The sequence below is a fragment of the Alexandromys fortis genome, unplaced genomic scaffold (assembly GCF_014885135.2).
Source record: "Alexandromys fortis isolate MF-2015 unplaced genomic scaffold, M_Fortis_MF-2015_v1.1 scaffold_104, whole genome shotgun sequence".
In the NCBI taxonomy this organism is placed as follows: domain Eukaryota; kingdom Metazoa; phylum Chordata; class Mammalia; order Rodentia; family Cricetidae; genus Alexandromys; species Alexandromys fortis.
The window spans coordinates 5,881,103-5,900,699 of NW_026068000.1; the positions used below are offsets into that span (position 1 = coordinate 5,881,103).

Sequence of the window (19,597 nt, forward strand, 5' to 3'; positions counted from 1 at the left end):
CTCCTTTTCCGCCCTCCTCGCTGGGGCTCTCACTTCTTATTGGTCGCCCGCCCAGGGAGGCATTACTTCCGGTCTCTGCACCTCGGGCTCGTAGGGGTTCAAAGGTCGGGTTGGTGTTGACTCGATCCTGGCACCGCGGCGCTAGGTGTAGGCTTCTCTGAGCTGGTACTCCGGGTGCGGGCACCGCCTGCAGTCCCTTCCTCCTCCCAGTCACCGAATCTACGTGATCCAGGCAGCGTGGCCTCCCAACGCTCAGGCCACGCTGTCTCTGCTCATCCTTTATTTCCCGGGATAATTCGAAACTGGAACGGATTCGGGGGTCGGAACTAGCAGGTTTAAAGAGGGAAAAGGAATTCTTAGGGATTGAGGATGTTGCAGTAGTCATTTAGGGGCAGGTGTGGAATGAGAAAAAACTGCTAAATATGTGGAATAACACTGAGCAAAAAATAAGACGGCATAATAAAATTTGCGATTCTCAATTTTGTCGAGAAATTCACAAAATGACTGGATGAGCATAAGCGTTATTTGGCACTACGTCCAAGCACTAGGCAGTGTTTTAATCCCAACCCGATCTTGAGGAAAAGAGTATCCTTCCCGCAAGTTTACTGAAAATGAAACAGGCACTTAGAAATAGAGTAACTCGGTTTGGAGATTATATGGTCCCTCTGGCTGGTCACCTAGACTTTCAACTCATGAGCTTTGGGGTGTTGTTCAGGTTCAAATCACAAGTGCCAAAATAAAATAAAGCACAAAACTAGCTATAACAAAAATAGCAAGCAGTAAACGACATTAAAAACGAGTGCACTGCTTGCAGCTTGGTTACCAAATATTTCTGACAGCTGTGCGGTGGGTAGATGACAGTGGGTAAGGCTAGCCTGTCAGTGGGTGAGCGAGAGCTGCCTTGACATGTTTTCTCAGTGTGTTAAGCCATCTGTGTAATTTCAAGTCTCAGGCGCGTGGGCACATTTCTTTCAGGCGGTTTTGCATATTCCAGTCCAGATATTCCTCGTATTTCCAAGACTTGGGTTTTGGGTTGGGTGCTGATGGTGGTGGTGGGCCGCGGAAACTCTTAGAGAGAAGCAAATGCAGTAAGTTGACTGAAAGGAAACCATGGAGAAGTGGAAGTAGTGTTGATCTGGGATGCTTACAAGACCAGGATACAGAGTCAGGGAATTGAGTGAGGGAGCCCGGTGGATCTTGAAATCTCTCAGCGGGATGACAGTTCTTGGAGTGGTATGGAAGCATGTGCAGTAGCCACAGTTGTCAGAAAACATTCAGGTTGTACCTGTGAGGCTAGGAGGTGGTGTGGTCAGGGAGCTTGGCGATCTCGGAGTGGATGGCCAAGGGCCAGCAGTAATGATGGCTTGAGCTATAGTGAAGAACACTACTTTTATGCCCAGATCTCAGAGTCTCCCGAAGACTGCCAAGGAGTCAGAATCTGTATGTGTTGTGCCCAGAGTCTGGATCCCCAAAACCACCAAGAGGCCAATCTGATGCAAAAGCAAAGAGTTCATTTAATTACGAGTTAACTCATGTGGTGGCCCACAAGTGACTCAGTTTTCATCTGTAATCAATTATGACTTCAAAAAGTCATTGAGTTTAAGCTGCCTGCTCTGCCTGAATCCTTGAGGCTGTGAGAAAGTTCTGATTACCCCATGGGAAAGAGAATTTTGCCCATGAGAAAAGAACACTCTATCTAGTAGAAGAAACACTGCTGATGCCAAACCTCAGGAACATCAGGAAAGAAAGTGAGGCTGCTTCTGATCAGCAAGCACTTTTTAGATAGAAGGCTGCTCACTCAGGCCAGGAATGGTCCTACAGTCAGACACAGACTGTGCTGTGCTTTGTTCTGCTTTTGTATATAAGCAAACTCTGAAATAAACTCAAGCCTGGCCAGGGTAAGCTGGCAGCCCCCCAAATCTGTCTTGTGTTTTCTGCCTCAATTTCTCTCAGTCTAACGTTTCTTTAGCTTTAGGGCCCTGCTGAATTTCTGTTGGAGCGGGCTACAACAAACTTGGGTCCTCCAGTGTCCATCCAGGTGGAGTAGGAGGGACGCCAAGTTGCACTGGGGCAGGTCACATATATATTGGGGGTAGAGCAAAGGAGGCATCTGGGGGTCTGCTAGCTGCACAGTAACAGCCTCAGAATTGGTGCACCTCCAGGCTGGGGAAACCTGTCCTGAGCTGATTGGTCAGCTGCAGCTATACCTGGGGGCCATGGTGGGGGCAGTTTCTTCCATCCGCCATTATCAGTAAAGCGCATCTAGAGCCCCCAGCTAACTTCTGATTGCATCTTAACTACTTGGAGGATGCCTGGCAGTTTCTTGTCAGTAATTAGGACAAGATTGGGGGCTCAGCACATTTTGCTGAGTGAGGGGCCTACTGTAATGGTTTAAGGAAAATGCAGCAGGTCCCTGAGTGGCAGCACTGGGTGGCTGGTCCTGAGACCACAGCAGGCCAGGAAGGCAGCCAGATCCCAGGCAGGGAGCTGCACCAGAGAGAGAAAGAGAAACAAAGCAGGAGGGGAGGTGGGGAGGTGGGGGGTGGGGTAGGGGAGAGGAGCCACTGCAGGAGCCACCTCTTTGGGAAAGAGATGGAAAGAGACTTGCAGGCTTGAAGTGGAGCAAAATCTGCCTGCCTAGGAGGTGGACAGGGAGGTGGCCTGGCTTGTCTCTTAAAGGGACAGGACAGAGCATTACATTCCCATCTCATTTATAATAAAAAGGTGGGAAGTTATGCACAACAGGTTAAAGGAATTGGGGCGGCGGATTCCCAAGACGGCTTCCTGCTTATTTGTGGGCATCATCTTGGGGGGGGGGGACCTGAGAAAGCTGGGTGCTGGTCATATATAGGCATAGCTGGTCTCTTTGTTCCTGTCCATTGTTTGTGATATGAGACTGTCTGGTGTCTCTTACACCTGTTTAAGATATTGGTAGAACAGGACAAAGTTAAGTTTAGAAAAAAAATTTTTTTTAGGACCAGGGAATTGAGAGGGGTGTATCTGACCTGTTTAAGGTAGATCCTTAAATTCGGCTTCCTAGAACTCACAAGAACTTTTTTGGGTTTTTGAAAACATCAGTTTTAAACAGCAGCATATTTATATCAGAATGACTGTGACAGATATTTTTGCATAATAAAAAGTATCTTTAAGACTGAATGTGTGAGAGAGAATTTTGATAACTTATATTTGTCCTTAAACCTTTATAACTTGCAGGTACATACCTTAATAACTTGTATTTTGCTGAAATTTGTTTGGTGAGGTTGTCCTTTTAAACTTACAAAACCTCTCAGCTGTCAAACTGTATCAGAGATATTTGAGAAGGATAAAATTTTACTTGAGTTAATGATAAAAAAAAAATGACAGAGAACTTACTTGGTTGGCACCTAGAGCTACTCCTTAGGGTCCTCCATGGTCACTGAGGTTCTTACTGCCTTTTACTATTTAGCGCAAGGCCTGCCAGGCTCCAGAAGATCCTGGAAAATCTTCTGTAGAAAATCTGTAGAAAGACAAGCCTACCTTGACCTGAGCAGCTAGGCTGTTGATTCCAGTGATTCTGTCCATATCTGGAGATCTTCAGTTTATATGAAAGGCAGTTTTTCCCCGTGGTCAGCACTTGACAGTTGAAGCAAATTGGGGATGGACGTTGTTGTATGCCCATTTGTCTTCTGTCTTCTTTGGAGGAAGTAGAGTGCTGCTGCTAGGAGCCAACCTGTCTCCTTTTGCTATGAAAAGTTTTTTAATAAGTAAATATTTAAATGCCATATTCCCCAGATCTCTGAGCAGTTGAGAGCTGTTTACCAGGTATAGATGAGTTATAACTATACTGTAGAATCTGTCTGGAGAGCTGGGTCCGAGCTTGACTATATTGGCTCTCAACTTAACAGGTAAGATTCATACTTGTAAAAGACAGAAGAAAAAACTGCCTTGGCCCTTTAATAGGACAGAAAATTAGGTAGGCAGAGTAAACAGAACAGGATGCTGGGAAGAAGGCAGTGAAGTCAGTCACCATGATTCTCCCACCCAACACAGACACAGGTTAAGATCTTTCCTGGTAAGCCGCACCTTGTAGTGCAACACAGATTATTAAATATGGGTTAAAGCAAGATGTGAGAATTAGCCAATAAGAGGCTAGAACTAATGGGCCAGGCAGTGTTTAAAAGAATACAATTTGTGTGTTGTTATTTTGGGTAAACCTAGCCGTGCGGGAGCTGGGCAGCAGGAAGTGGCCATGTGGCTCATATCACTACAGACATGTGCTCAACTATGTTCATAGCAGTATTGTTTGCCATAGCTAGAACCCGGAAACAACCTAAATGCCCCTCGACTGAAGAATGGATAAGGAAAATGTGGTACATTTACACAAAGGAGTAGCACACACACACACACAAAATGACATCTTGAATTTTGCAGGCAAATGGATGGAGCTAGAAAACACATTTTGAGTGAGATAACCCAGATACAGAAAGACAATTATCATATGTACTCACTCATAAGTAGTTTTAAAACATAAAGCAAAGAAAAACAGCCAACAAATCACAATCCCAGAGAACCTAGACAACAATGAGGACCCTAAGAGAGACTTACATGGATCTAATCTACATGGAAAGTAGAAAAAGACAAGATCTAGCCGGGCGGTGGTGGCGCACGCCTTTAATCCCAGCACTCGGGAGGCAGAGGCAGGTGGATCTTTCTGAGTTCCAGGTCAGCCTGGTCTACAAGAACTAGTTCCAGGACAGGCAACAAAGACACAGAGAAACCTTGTCTCAAAAAAAACCCCCCAAAAAAACCACAAAACAAACAAACAAACAAAAACAAAAAAAGAAAGAAAGAGACAAGATCTCCTGGGTAAATTGGAAGCATGAGGACCTTGAGAGTGGGTTGAAGGGGAGGGGAGAGATAGGGAGGGGAGCAGAGAAAAATGCAGAGCTCAATAAAAATTGAAAGTGTCAAACTTGTGGGAATTGTTTTTCTCCTTCCACCTTTACGTGAGTTTCAGGGATTGGACTTAAGTTGCCAGGTTTTTGAAGAAATGTCTTTACTATACCTGCTGAGCCACCTTTGCTGGTCAATGTGATGGGTAACCTTGACTGTCAGCAGGGTGAGGAGAGCACGCCCCAAGTATTCTGTGAAGTGTTTCTAGGAAAGATCAGCCGAGAGAGGCCGAGCAGGCAGCATTCCTCACAGGGTTAGGGCTGGAAAGAAGGAGGGAAGAAGGGCAGGCTCCCGGGCATGGGCACTGTTGCCCAGACTTGCTCTGCTGTCACACCCCCAGTCAATCTTCCCAGAGGTTTGTTGCTGAGATAGAAAGGCTAACTAACATAGTCGGCTGCTGTAGCGCTTATCACCCGCACTAAGAAGCCTGTAGGAGGACGAATGGTCACTGTTGACAATGATGGTGCAAAACCAAATCCAAAGCACTGCAGGTGTTTCTTTGGACCCCAGCTCATGAATAATATGTGGAGACTTTTGTTAATTATACAAGCTTGGCCTTAGCTCAGACTTATTCCCAACTAGCTCTTAAAACTTAAATTAACCTATTTATATTAAGCTACATTTTGCTGTGTGTTAGCTCTCCTCAATACCACGTGACCTACTTCCTCTGTGTCTGGCTGGCGAATCTCCTGAGCCTCAGATTCTTTCCCAGGCTTTCTATCTCTCCCTGGAAGCCCTTCCTGTTCTCTTCTACCTAGCTATTGGCTATTCAGCTCTTTATTAAACTAATTAGAAAATGCCTTAGGCAGGTGAGAAAGAGCAGACACATCTTCACACAGGGTACTAAAACATTATCCCAAACATCTAAGGATTAAATGAAGCGTGTGTCTGTGATCATTCTAGTCCCCAGTGGCATCATTGTCGAATATCTGGAGCAGACTGTACTAGAAGCTTGTCTGACTCTAGGCTTTCTTTCTTCCTCCTTCCTTGCCTCCCTGCCTCTCTCCCTCTTCTCTCTCTCTCTCTCTCTCTCTCTCTCTCTCTCTCTCTCTCTCTCTCTCTCTTTTTTTTCTATTGGTTTTTTTTGTTTTTCTCGCATTGAACCTCTGGGTCTCTGCGAACACCAGGGCCGCAGAGACCTTTATGTAAGGCCAGAAGGAGCTCGGGTTCAACTCAACTCAACTCAATAGCTTGTGCTGGCTCAATCTTCTAGAATCTTACACTGGACACTTTATTTTAGGCATATTTAAGTACAGTACAGTTTGGGAAAAAGTTTCCTGGTATAACACAATCCTGCATGCACAACAAAGTTTAAGGCATAATTATATTGAAATTCCTTTCAAAGTACATGTCACCTCTTCCATATAGTCAGGCTGTGTAGACTACACGTGTCATCTTGAGGGTCTGGGAGAGAACCTGGTGTGGTTTCCATCACACAGCTAGCACAAAGGTCACTAGGCTATTTACTACCTCAGGTCCTGTTTGTAAAAGTCTGTGGGCGGTCAGGTGTAGCCTGGCCGTACAGATAATGCGGAGGTCACTAGGTATTAACCACGTCTATTCTTTTTTTTTTTTTTTTGGAGTGGCACTATTAGTGGATCTGTTGAAGTGAGTATGACCTTGTTAGAGGAGGTGTGTCATTGTTGGGATGGGCTTTGAGGTTTCCTATGCTCAGGATACTACCTACTGCCCCAGTCAACTTCTGATTGCTTGCAAGATGTAGGACCCTGAGCTACATACAACTCCAGCACCACCTCTGCCTGTGCGCCGCCATGCTCCCTGCCATGACGATAACTGACTGAACCTCTGAACTGTAAGTGAGCCCCCACTTAATTAAATGTTCTCTTTATAAGAGTTGCCAGCGTCATGGTGTCTCTTCACAGCAATAGAAACCCTAAGTAAGACACCAGCCTTCTGGGCAGGAAACAGTTTATACATCTCTTCCTTTTTAGAGAGAGCTCTGCATGTTTAACATCCCTGGTGCTTATCTGTGAGCACAAGGACTTTGTACTCTCTAAATGAACCAACACATTGCTGTTATTTAAGCTAATATGAGTTTCATGTTCTGTGACTTAGGATAGAAACATTCGTTTCTTTTTCGACTTGGTTTTTCAAGACAGGGTTTCTCTGTGTACCTCTGGCAGTCCTGAAACTTGTTCTGTAGACCAGGCTGGCCTTGAACTCAGAGATCTGTCTTCCTCTGCCTGGGATTAAAGGTGTTTGCTACCATGTCCTGTGGTAGAAACTTTTTAAACTGTCATACGCTCTGGGTTTCTTCTGTTTCACTTGATTGGAATTTCTGGATGTGTTTAGGAACAACAATAATATTTTTTTGAGATTTATTTATTTACCAGGTGATGGTGGCACACGCCTTTAATTTCAGTACTTGGGAGGCAGAAGCAGGTAGTTCTTCTGTGAGTTCTGTGAGCAGGTAGAACTCCTGTGAGTTCGAGGCCAGCATTGTCTATAAAGTGAGTTTTGGAACATCCAGGACTGTTTCACAGAGAAAGCCTGTTTCAAAAAACTAAAAAACAAAACAACAAAAAACCCGCAAACAGATTTATTTATTTCATGTACGAGTGCTCTATATTCATATACAACTTTATTGCCGGAAAAGGGCATCAGATCCCACTCCCACTATAGATGGCTGTGAACCACCATGTGGTTGCTGGGAGTTGAACTCAGGACCTCTGAAAGAGCAGCCAGTGCTCTTAACCGAAGAGCCATCTCTTCAACCCAACAATAATCTTTCATAACATTTGTTGATAAATATTTAGCCAGCAGTTTTGCATTTGGTCACAAGCCAGGTCCACATTCTGGTATTGAAAAAGTATGAACTTTAAAGTAAAATCAAGTAACAAAATATCAATAATCACATATTTGAACTTTCTTGTATCTTTAGGGAAATTGCCAAACTAATGTCTGAGTCTCTTCTTTCCTGTGAGCATAAAAAGACTCCATGACATAAGCAACTGACAGGAGGAAATTTCATTCTGGCTCATGGTCAGGGGTATAGCCCTGGTGGAGAAGGCAAGGCAGCAGGAGCGTGAGCAGCTGTCAATCACAGCTCAGGCAGAAACAGAGAGCAATGAATGGACACGCCCCCTTAGCTCCCTTTTTTCCACCACCCAGTAAGGAAGTGGTGCCTCCGCTTGAGGTGGCTCTTCCTACTTCAGTTACTGTCAAGTTAACACTAGCCATCACAGAGATTGAACCTAACACAATAGGAACAAAAGTACAGAGAAACCCTGTCTAGAAAAAAAAAAACAAACAAACAAACCAAAGCTTAAAGTCTATTTTAATTTATTTTTTTGAACTTTTCATGTGCATGCAATGCATTTTAATGCTATCCACCCCTATTTTTCACACTCCCCTGGACACCGGTGATGCCCCTCCACACTTTCATATCAGTTCTTTGCTCCTGATTTTTTTCTGGAATTGAAGTAGTCTGTCTTGGCAGCAGGCGTCTTCACCTGCTGAACCATCCCTCTGGCCCACCTTTTATTAACCACGCAAATCGCCAACGTCTTCTTGTTCATTTCCTACTGTTCGCCCACACCAGCGTTAATTTCCTGCCCTGGCAACCCCGGCTATGTTTAAAATTCTGCTTTGAAAAAGACATCTCCCTTCCTGTCTGTGGCTCAAAGCCCCACAGCCCCAATTGGCTTTAGATCCCCTTTGCAGTCCAGGTGACCTTTGACTTGCGTCCTTACCCCACCTGCTGCGATTACAGGTCTTGGGCGTTACCTACAGATAAGTTCCGTTTTCAAGCTTCTGTTAAGAGTATTTCTGGATTTACTTTATTTTTGGTTATGTGAATGTTGTACTTCAGAACGTACTTTTGTTCTTGTGCACTTGTTGAGTCCAGCAGGATCCTCTGAGGTGGTGGATGTTGGGAACCGAACTGCAGCCCTCTTCAAGAACAATATCCACTCCTAACCATTGAACCATCTCGCTAGTCACTTTAAAATTAACTTCAACCGTGGCTAATTTGTTTGTGTTTTTGCCAAAATTAAACGGAAGCAACGTAGAAAATCGGAAAAATTCGGTAAAGCCTCGAGCATTTTCATCCAGTCATTCAGTAATAGCTATGGCTATTTTTCTTCAAACCATAAGAAATGCCGTGACGTCTTTGGTGGAAACGTGCTTACTTTCTTTTCCACCATTTTCTACCACCGGCAGCTGGAGAGGTCTCGCCTTTCAGAGGACCCCGGGCCGGAGGCGAAGCTGAGGTGTCCTAGCAGGAGCGGCCTCTTTAAGGAGGCGGCGCCCGGGCGAGCTGCTCGCTGATTGGCGGAGCGGAGCCTCGTGGCAGGGCGGCGGAGACCGAGGCGGCTGGGTGGGGTCCGGCTGGTGGGCGCAGCCTGTCCCGGGGAGCCCAGCGAGTTGACAGATGATCGGGAGGCGCTCCCTGCTCGGCGTCACCTTTTGCACCTGCTACCTGGCTTCTCACCTCACGAACAAGGTGAGCGTGCGGGTGGCCGCGACTGCGCGTGGGCTGCGAGCCGTGCGGTCCACGTCACAGAAGCTGCCCCGGGCTGTCTGGTCCGGACGGGGACCGCGAGGAAACCGATTCTGAGTCCGCTTCCCGGAACTTCGTTTCCGACTTGGAGGATTGTCTTCAACAGGAGGACGTGGCCGTGCGTGCGCAAAGCCTCGGGCTCCATCCCCAACACTCACCTACACTCTCAGCTCTTGGAAGGTGTAGGCTGGAGGATGCGGGCTTCAAGGTCATCCTCAGCTACCTTGCGAGTTTGAGGCCAGCTTGGGTTACTTGAACCCCTGTCTCAAGTTAATAAATACATATATACGCAAACAATCAGAAAGCTAACAGATGCTGCTCTTCCCTCAGGGAAAGAAGAACTGAAGGTAGAAACATTCTGCCCCGCCCCCAAGAGCCTTCTGCCAGGACCCAAAGTTCCAGAAGCAGTGTAAAAGATTATCAGCCCTTACTCCACAGATTGACTCATTTAGTCTTTATCTCCTTTTCAAGTATTTCCGCTCCATCCAAGGGTTTAAAATTTTGAGAGGCAGAAACTCTTATTTTGATAAGAGTGGGAAGTTGCCTTGAGTTTAGTGGATGCTCCTGCCTCTACCGCCCAAGTTCTGTGGGATTTATAGTGGGACCGCCACGCCCAGCTATTATTTATTATTATTTTAATTTTAAAAAGATTTATTTTTATTTTATGCATATGGCTGTTTCGCTTGCATGTATGTCTGTGCTGCGTGTGTTGCAGTGTGCAGAGCCTAGACTGCATATGATACTCCGGAACTGGAGTTACAGATTTACAGATGGTTGTGAGAGCCGTCACGTGTTTCGATCCTCTGGAAGAGTAGCCAGTAGGTAGTTCTTAACTGCCAAGCTATCTCTCCAGCCTTTGTCTATTTATTTAATGTTCGTATGTGTTAGGGTGTACCCACCATGGGACACCGGTAGAGGTCAGAGGGCATCTTGCAGAAGTCAGTTCAGAGTGTACTCAGGTCATTACATTAGGTTTGGTGGTTAGGGCCATCTCACCAACCCTACCCTCTTCCCCATTAAGATAAGGCCTTGCTGTGTGATCAGGGCTGGGTTGGAATCTTCCTTCTGCCTCCTGAATGCGGGGATTACCTAGACATTTTAGAGCTAAAGTTCAATTTGTCAGAGACTTCTTTTTAAAAAAATATATATTTTTAATTGCATGCCTGTGTGTGTGTGTGTGTGTGTGTGTGTGTGTGTCTGTGAGGATAGATGCCTGAGGAGGTCAGAGGCATTGGCGCTCTTAGAGATGGAGTTAAAGGTAGTTGTGAGCCAACCGATGTGGATGCTGGGAATCTAAGAGGGGTCTTTTTCAAGATCTGTAAGCATTATTAACCTCCGAGCCATTTACCAACCAACAGACTTCTTTCTTTCCTTTTCCTTCCTTCCTTTCTTTCTTCCTTCCTCCCTCCCTCCCTCCCTCCCTCCTCCCTCCCTTCTTTCCTTCCTTTCTTGTTTTTCAAGATTGGCTGTCTTGGACCTCAAACTCAGAGGCTTTTGCCTTTTTAAAAAAGAGATGAGAGCTTCAGTACTTTGTTTTATTTTGTTATACTAGGGACAGAACCCAGGGCTTCACATGTTAGATATATGCTCAGCCACTGACCTACACCCCACCGGAGCGTCAGCATCTTAGATCTCCCTCAGTTTGTGAACTAAAGCTAAGCACACAACACATTGAGAAAATGCTGGTATTGTAATTAAGGTTGTTGTAGGTGTTCAGGCCATGCCCAGGCCTCTCTTAATCCTTTCTCTAGTTCAGAATAGAAGGATCAGGGACAAATAGGGTGGGGCACACTGAATGATGCAAGTGAATGCAGCACAGGAAGTGATCTGTAATTGGAGCATGTAGGAACTTATTCAGGGAGAGTTTTGGATAGGCCAGGGAAGATACATCTGTGAACATCCTCAATACCATTGGTTCTTACTATTTAATCCCTCCATCTTTTTCCCCTCCCTGCTCTCCTTCCCTACTTTTCCTTTTCTTCTCTCCTTTCTTTTGAGACAGGGTCTCGCTGTATCTTCAGCTGGCCTGGAGCTAGCTTTGTAGATCAGGCTGGCCTTGACTTCACAGAGCTCCTCCTGCATCTGCCTCCTCAGCACTGGGCTTGAAGGGGTGAGCCACTGCACCTGGCTTGGCTGCATCATTTTAATTTTTTTTTAAGATAGTGTGGAGAATTAACAGAGTCCTTTCCTAAAGTATTTAATGGCTTTAGACCATAAATAAATAAAGTGTTTATACTAGAAAAAGATATCTCCAAAGACAAAATACAATCCCTCCATTATAAAGGTCTATAAATCTGATTAAAAGACTTATAGAAACGCTGAAGAGGTGGTCAGGTAAAAGTGCTTGCCTCGCTAGTGTGAGGACCTGAGTTCAGATCCCTAGAGTCCACTAGAAGCCCGATGTAATAGGTGTGTCTGTACCCCTAAAACAAGATAGGAGGCAGACACAAGGGAAGCCTGATGTGACAGTGTGTGTCTACACTCCTGTACAAGATAGGAAGCAGCTCATGGGTCAGTTAGCCCGGCATATGCAATGGTGAATAGCAAAAGACCTATCTCAAGCAAGGTGGAAGGCAGAATAACCTCTGACCTCCACACATGTGCTAAGCCACAATCACACATATGAACATGTACACATATGTATATTATATCAATAAATTATACACAACAAAGAATTAAAAAGAATCAGGGTATACCTGTAATTCCAGTACTTAGCAAGCCAGGGCCAAAGGATTACTTGGATCCTGGGCTACGTGGCAAGTTCTAGGTCAGGGTGGGCTACATGGCACATTCTAGGTCAGGGTGGGCTACATGGCACATTCTAGGTCAGGGTAGGCTACATGGCACGTTCTAGGTCAGGGTGGGCTACATGGCACGTTCTAGGTCAGGGTGGGCTACATGACACGTTCTAGGTCAGGGTGGGCTACATGGCACATTCTAGGTCAGGGTGGGCTACATGGCACATTCTAGGTCAGGGTGGGCTACATGACACGTTCTAAGTCAGGGTGGGTTACATGGCACGTTCTAGGTCAGGGTGGGCTACATGGCACGTTCTAGGTCAGGATGGGTTACATGGCAAGTTCTAGGTCAGGATGGGTTACATGGCAAGTTCTAGGCCAGGGTGGGCTACATGGCACATTCTAGGTCAGGGTGGGCTACATGGCACGTTCTAGGCCAGGGTGGGTTACGGATAAGATCCTGTTTTAAGAACAAACAAGCAAATAGTAACAAAACAAAAATATAATCTTACCCCAGCTGTTCCCTTCAGTATAACTTAGAGGGCCATTCTTTTGCCCATTCAGACTTGGGGGAATGAAGGCCTTTATATAGAATACTCAGATTTCTTCAATAGGATTATTATTATATGCTCTATTAATTCTCTGTCATTCAAAATGTTCATCAGTCTTGTGTTTGTTTTCAGTATGTCCTGTCGGTCCTGAAATTCACCTATCCTACATTATTCCAAGGGTGAGTATCTTTTTTTTTCCCCCAGATTTAGTTTTTTAAAATCTGTATATTTGTGTGTATTTGTGTGTATATGACATATGAATGAAGAACCTTTGGAGGCCAGAAGAAGGCATAGTAGCTGGAGTTCCGGGTAGTTGTGAGCCATCTGTCATGGGTGTTGGGACTCTGCAAGAGCAGCAAGTGTTCTTAACCACTCATCTCTCCTGCTCCCAGGGCAAATATCTTCAACTACCTGCATATGCATTAGTAGGAAATGTCCAACAATGTCTTAGAGAGTTCTTTAAAACAGTTTTAGGAACTATACTAGGTTTTCTCCTTCCTCCCTCCCCAGGCCAGATCAAGCCAAACTGAAGAAGTATAACACTTCTTCAGCAAAGCAACTCCAGGGCAGGTTCACTGACCTCAGAGAACCAGGCCAGGGAAGTTTTCTAGATTGTAGGTGAGGGGTGTTGATGTTTCTCCACAAGCTGGGTCTGTGCCCACATATGGTAAAATCAAAAACATGAGCAGCTGGTGCAAATGTGGAACTCTCTGAGCAGGAGGATCGGGACTTTCCTGAGCTTACAGGGGCAGCCTGGAGGCTCCAACTGAACACATAGGTTCAGCAGCAGCTAGAGACACTATAGTTTACCCATTTTGTTAGCAGGCTTTTGGTGTTCTGTGTTACTAAGGTCACCCCAGATTGCTTAATGGCCTAGCAGCAGCAGCAGCAGCAGCAGCAGCAGCAGCAGCAGCAGCAGCAGCAGCAGCAGCAGCAGCAGCAGCAGCGAAATAGCTTCTGATGACTGACTGCCTTGTGGCTTTGTAAAAGCCTCTTTATTGTTACACAAGAGACACCTAATTTAGCAAGCCAGGTTCTGCCTATCAAAACCACGTATCTAGAGATGTTTGAAGGAACCATTACCTGAGCCCTTCTCAGCCATCTGGACCTTCCTGGTTTGCTAGGTGTGTCTGTGCAAAGGCCCCGAGTCCTTCTGAAGAGCAACTCAGATAGGGGTCATCGAAGTCTCTGTGCCGTTAGGCCAGGATCCACAGCAGATAGACTGGACCTGTTGGATTTTTCTCTTCAGCTGACACTGACTCATGTCCTTCCCCAGGAAGCCTGAAAGCAGTGCCGTTAGGCCAGGATTCACACCAGATAAAATGGACCTGTTGGATTTTTCTCTTCAGCAGACACTGACTCATGTCCCTCCCCAGGAAGCCTGAAAGCCTCAGACATTTTTGTATGTGAACCTGTAAAACTTGGGATGACTTTCTGGATATTCCCACTTAAGAAATTTGGTATAAGAACTGTTATGCCCAGGTTCGCAAAGTTCCCCCAAAACCAACAAGGAGACTGAGTCTCGTATGTAAAAGCAAAGAGCCTTTATTCTAAACAAGTTTGCAAACTCAGGCTATCCTTGTGTCCAACATATTGGAATAAATCAATCGGAGAGCCCCAAGCTCAGTTATAGTTGGGTTTTTATAGTAGTAAAGGTGGGGGTGAGGGATTTCCAAGGTTCAGGACACCTGATTGTCTAGGGGTGTCCTGAGGGATGTGTGCTGGCAGGTGATCCTATCTACAATGGTTGGAACATTAGGAATTTCCTTTGGATGGCCTGGTGTCTGGGTAATCTCAGTTTGTGGTCCTTCCTGCAACCAGGTATTGCCTCAGGGTAAACTACTGAGATCCAGGCTTCCTTTAAGCTCATCACTGCTGGGTCCTACACCGGCAGGTGATGATGGTTGGAAGTTAAGAACTTCCTCTGGGTGCTCTGCTCCTGTTAAGCTTCTCATGCCTGGGTCCTACAAACTTCTTTGGCTTTCTTCTCCCTCCCTCCCTCCCTCCTTCCCTCCCTTCCTTCCCCATTCTTTTCTCTTCTTTATTTTTTTGAGACAGGGTCTCTCTACATAGTTCTGGCTGGCTGTCCTGGAACTCGCTATGTAGAACATGTTAGCCTCAAACTTACTGAGTTTGCCTGTCTGCCACTATGTCTTAAGTGCTGGAATTAAAGGCATGGGCCACCATGCCTGATAACAAATCGTTTTTAAAAATATTTTATAAATTTCTTTTTTTAAAGATTTATTTTGTTTCATGTGCATGAATGTTTTGCCTGTATGTATGTATGTATGTATGTATGTATGTATGTATACCATGTTCTTGCTGTCCCCAGAGTTCAGAAGAGGGCATCAGAACTCCTGGAGCTAGGATTATAGCCTGTGGTGGGTTCTGGGAACTGAGCCGGTGTTCCTAACCACTGAGCCATCTCTCCAGCCCCGGTTTACCTTCTAACCTTGCATGTTTATGTACGTTTCTGTAATACCATATCCAACTGGTATGACTCTTATTTTTTCCTTTCTCCAGATTGCATGCACAAATAACATACTTTTGTTCACAAATTAACTTATTCATGAAGTCAGATAGTTTTCTTGTGCCTAGTATTTGTTTTCAGTGAATTTCTATTTGTGCCTTTTGCCCACTTAGTTTCACTGAGGTTGTAGCATTTTTCTTATTAATGTGGTGCATTTTGTGTTTGGTGCAGGTGATTGGGCCTCGGAGATGCTCTTTAGTACCTATCGATACCACCAGCCCTTAAGGCTGGCTTTAAACTCATTCTGTAGCCCAGGCAGGCTTTGAACTTGTGATCTTGCCTCAGCCTGAGCCACCAGGCCTGATTTTAGTACTTTTTTTTTTTCTTCTTTTTTTACAATTTAAGGGTATAACCACCAGGGCTGGAGACGCTGACTTCAAAAGTGCTTGAAAGGACCAGAATTCAGCTCCCAGCATCCATATCAGGCCAACTTGAGACTACTTGTAACTTCAGGTCCAGGGAACCTGATATCCTCTTCTGGTCCCCTTGGGCGCGCACACACACGCGCACACACACAAAATAAAATAAAAAATTAAATAAAAGTGTACAACCTCTTGATCATGATATTCATTGTAAATTCTTTTGCAATTTGTTTTTTACCTTTTATTTATAATTTTATTAATGAAATGCTTTATTTCATTGATAAACATGTTTCTTTTGTGATCACATATATCACATTTCCATTTATGATTATTTTACTCCATGGAGCTATCATGTAGCTAGCTATTCCTAGGTGTTTGATAAAGCTTCTAGCTCTTGTCAGTTTACTTAAGCATATGGTCACTCTGAGAAAATCGTACCTCCCTCAATAGTTAACCAACTTTTAATATGCCCATTTATTGCTTAATCCTCCCTTTTGCCTTTGGATCCTTAAAACAATATATAGTTCATCTCCTATGTCCCTTTTTGGGTAGCTTTTGTTAATTCTTTAGGGAAAGCCCTGGGGCTGAATTTTTTAAAGCATCATGCCATTTAAACATGCACAGACCTCATCCTCTGCGCTTCTTTTTAAACATAGGTTTGGGAGATGGAGAAGTGACTTTGTGGTTGAGAGTGCTTGCTCATTGCTCTTTTTAAATTTTACTTTTATTTGTATCCTCTTATTTTTGTGTGTACATGTGCCAGAGTTGAGGGGTGGAGCTCAGAGGACAACTTCCAGGAGTCGGCTCCCTCCTTCCACCGTGTGGGTGATCGGGTTTGGTGGGAAGTACTGTCACCTGCTCGGCCATCTTACCACATTGTTTTTGTTCTTGTTGTTGTTGTTTTTCGAGACAGGATTTATATGTGTAGCCCTGACCTAGAACTCACTATATAGACCAGGCAGACCTCAAACGCAGAGATCCCCCTGCCTCTGCCTTCTGAGTGCTGGGATTAAAGGCGTGCGCCACCACTGCACTCATTGCTCTTGTGAAAAACCAGGGTTCAGTTTCTGGCACCTACATGGTAGCTCATAACTATCTGTAATTCCGGTTCCAGAGTGTCCTACATCCATGCCTTACCTCCAAAGGGACTGCACAAACACATAAAATAATAAATATTAAATATAAACATAAATGTAAATATAAGCTGAGGGTATTGATGAGTGAGTGCCTTTAATCCCAGAACTTGGCAGGCAGAGCCCTGTGAGCTCGAGGCCAGCTGGGTCTACAGAGTGAATTCAAGAATAACCGGGGCTACACAGAGAAACCTTGTCTTTAAAAAGTCTCCAAACACTACTACATGTCTCTGGGGCGAATCGACCAGGTTCAGACCTCCACTCTAGAGCAGGCTGATTCACAGCATGAGCTAGTTGCTCCATTCTTGGCTGGCAGCGAAGCAATAGTTCTTACTACTGACCAGTTGCCTCCTAACACATGAGGAAAAGGGGGCTACTGTGGGTAATGGGGAGTACCCACGAATTCTATAAAGAAGGAAATAGCCTGGCATATTTCAAGGTTGCAGGCTGTGTGCCTTGGGAATCCCCAAGGCAGAGTGAGAGCATCTCCTGGGGGGAGGGGACTGGCCCAAATCACAAGGGCTGGGAGTCACATATAAGAGACTGTCCTGGAGACCAAGGGTTCTCAGTATCATAACACATAGGTATAATACAGTCATTTCTGAGGTGAGGTGTCTCAGGTCATTTGTGACTAAAATACAGTCATAAAATGTATGAGTCATCTAGAGTATAGAGGTGACTAAGCTGAACACTGAGAGTGACCTGAGAGGTCAGAGTGCCGTCATATATGACCCCTGGACATGGATGTGACAGGGCCATGATCATGGTAAATCAGAACGTCCAGATCACAATCAGTGGAAAGTAGAAGGGCAGTACTAAGACCTGTCAGGAGGACAGCTGCACGAGGCTGAGGGAGTCCTGGACCCACCATGAGTCTTCGAGATGCATGGGTGGCTGCGCAAACAGGGGCTCCTTTATGGGTGCAATATTTAAAGGGGACATGGGGACTTGCTGCATTTGGGTAGCTCTAGAAGTCAAATACTACTTAGAGCCCTAGAATAAGGATAAGAAACACCAATGAAGAGAATACTTGTAATTATTGCTTATCATCTCCCAGAGATGCTGGTGAACTCACAACCCCCTCCGTTTTTAAAGGTTTATTTTTATAAGTGTGTGTGTGTGTGTGTGTGTGTGTGTGTGTGTGTGTGTGTGTAGTGACTGAGGAGGCCATTGGGTCTCCTGGAACTGGCAGCTATGAGCCCCAGCTTGGTGCTGGGATCTGAAGTGGGCCCTCTGGGAGAGAAGAGAACACTCTTAACCACAGAGCCATCTCTCCCTCACAGCCTCCCAAGTGCTGGGGTTACAGTTATGTTCCACCATGCCCGGTTTGTTTGGCATTTTGATGTGCTTTGCACAGTGGGAGAGGGCAATGTTCTAACACATGCTGCCCCTGACTATATTACTAAGAGCACCGTTCCTCTAGTGAACTTCATGACCCCAGGTGTATGGGGCTGTGAAGAGGCTAAGGGCTGAGGAAGGATCAACCATTTTTAAAACAAGTCAGTGACATGGTTTAATTAGCTGCTTAGAAAAAACTGCTACAAGGTAGAGAATGGATGGTGGGGGCAACCCTGGTGGGTCTTTATAGGACGCTAAGGTGTAACATGAGGACCGGCTTGTTGGGGTTTATGTCCTACCCAGTTCCCATAGCCGGTAAGCCCCCAAAGAAAATTACACAGAGGTCTATATTAATTATAAACTGATTCGCCCATTAGCTCAGGCTTCTTATTAACTCTTGTAACGTATATTAACCCACTGTTCTTATCTAAGTTAGCCACATGGCTCAGTACCTTTTACAGTGGGGCAGGTCATATTCTGCTTCTGCCGTGGTCTGGGCAGGACTGCAGAAAGAGCTTCCTTCTTCCCAGAATACTCCTGTTCTCCTTTCCCCGCCTCTACTTCCTGTCTGGTTGTCCCACCTATACTTCCTGCCTGGCTACTGACCAATCAGTGTTTATTTAAAACGTAATTGACAGAATACAGAATTGTCCCATACCACTAAGGGCCAGATGCACCATAGGAAAGACTAAATTACAACAAAAGCTAGGGAGGTGGCTTAGGATGTGAACACTGTCATGGGGAAAAATAAAATCATGACGATTTTGCCAAGTAGATGAGGGCAGTGAAGCCAGAGGAAGGGCTAGGGAGAAGGTTGAGGTGCTACCTTAGCTGGCTGACTGAGGGCAGTAGGATGATGACCAGGCTCAGGAAATGTCTAAGACAGTATTTTGCATGTGACATGATTGTGAGGCTATGGAATTTCAGGGTACAAGTATCTGGATGAGAACAGGGATCTGGAAGTCATCCATATCTATGGCTATGAATGAGGTTCAGGAAATGTCTAGAAGGAGAAGAGGCAAATAAGAATATCAACATGTATTGGAGAGCTGGATTCAAAGGAGTAGAGATGGGACATTGTCTACAGAATTAGAGAAGAGCTGGGAAAATGGGGAAAGCGAGGTGTAGAAGGTTGGAGATACGTATTAGCGGCCATCAGCAGGTCTGTCCTGGCCGGATGGCACTGGGCTCTGTAGGCCCGGAGTAACTCATCTGGACATTCATCCGTTCCAGGTGGCAGACACTCATCGGTGGACTTTTGCTTCATATGTCATGGAGACTGGGTTGTGTGGAGATCAACAGCAGTTTAAGGTATCATAGCCTCTTTGTAACTGGCTCATGACTCACGCACACTTGCTTTACACATCTGTTTTACTGCACCAGGAAACGCGAATGCGTGCTTGAGTTGTTTGGTCTCTTAGTTCCTTTCCAGCCTTGAGATTCAGTGATTTTATAGTAAGATAAATCTTTTTTTTTTTTTTTTTTTTTTTG

General features: G+C 45.2%; 1 protein-coding gene across 1 annotated transcript in view; it reads left to right on the forward strand.

Annotated features, from left to right (window-relative positions):
* Nucleotides 1-8,257: 8,257 nt before the first annotated feature.
* Tmem241 (transmembrane protein 241) overlaps nt 8,258-19,597 on the forward strand; it is a 134,740-nt gene continuing 123,400 nt past the window's right edge. Inside the window, exons 1-3 of the mRNA XM_050160723.1 lie at nt 8,258-9,397; nt 12,876-12,922; nt 19,340-19,417. Of these exons, the coding sequence (XP_050016680.1) occupies nt 9,326-9,397; nt 12,876-12,922; nt 19,340-19,417 (197 nt within the window). The 5' untranslated portion in view covers nt 8,258-9,325. The remainder of the gene's footprint in view (nt 9,398-12,875; nt 12,923-19,339; nt 19,418-19,597) is intronic.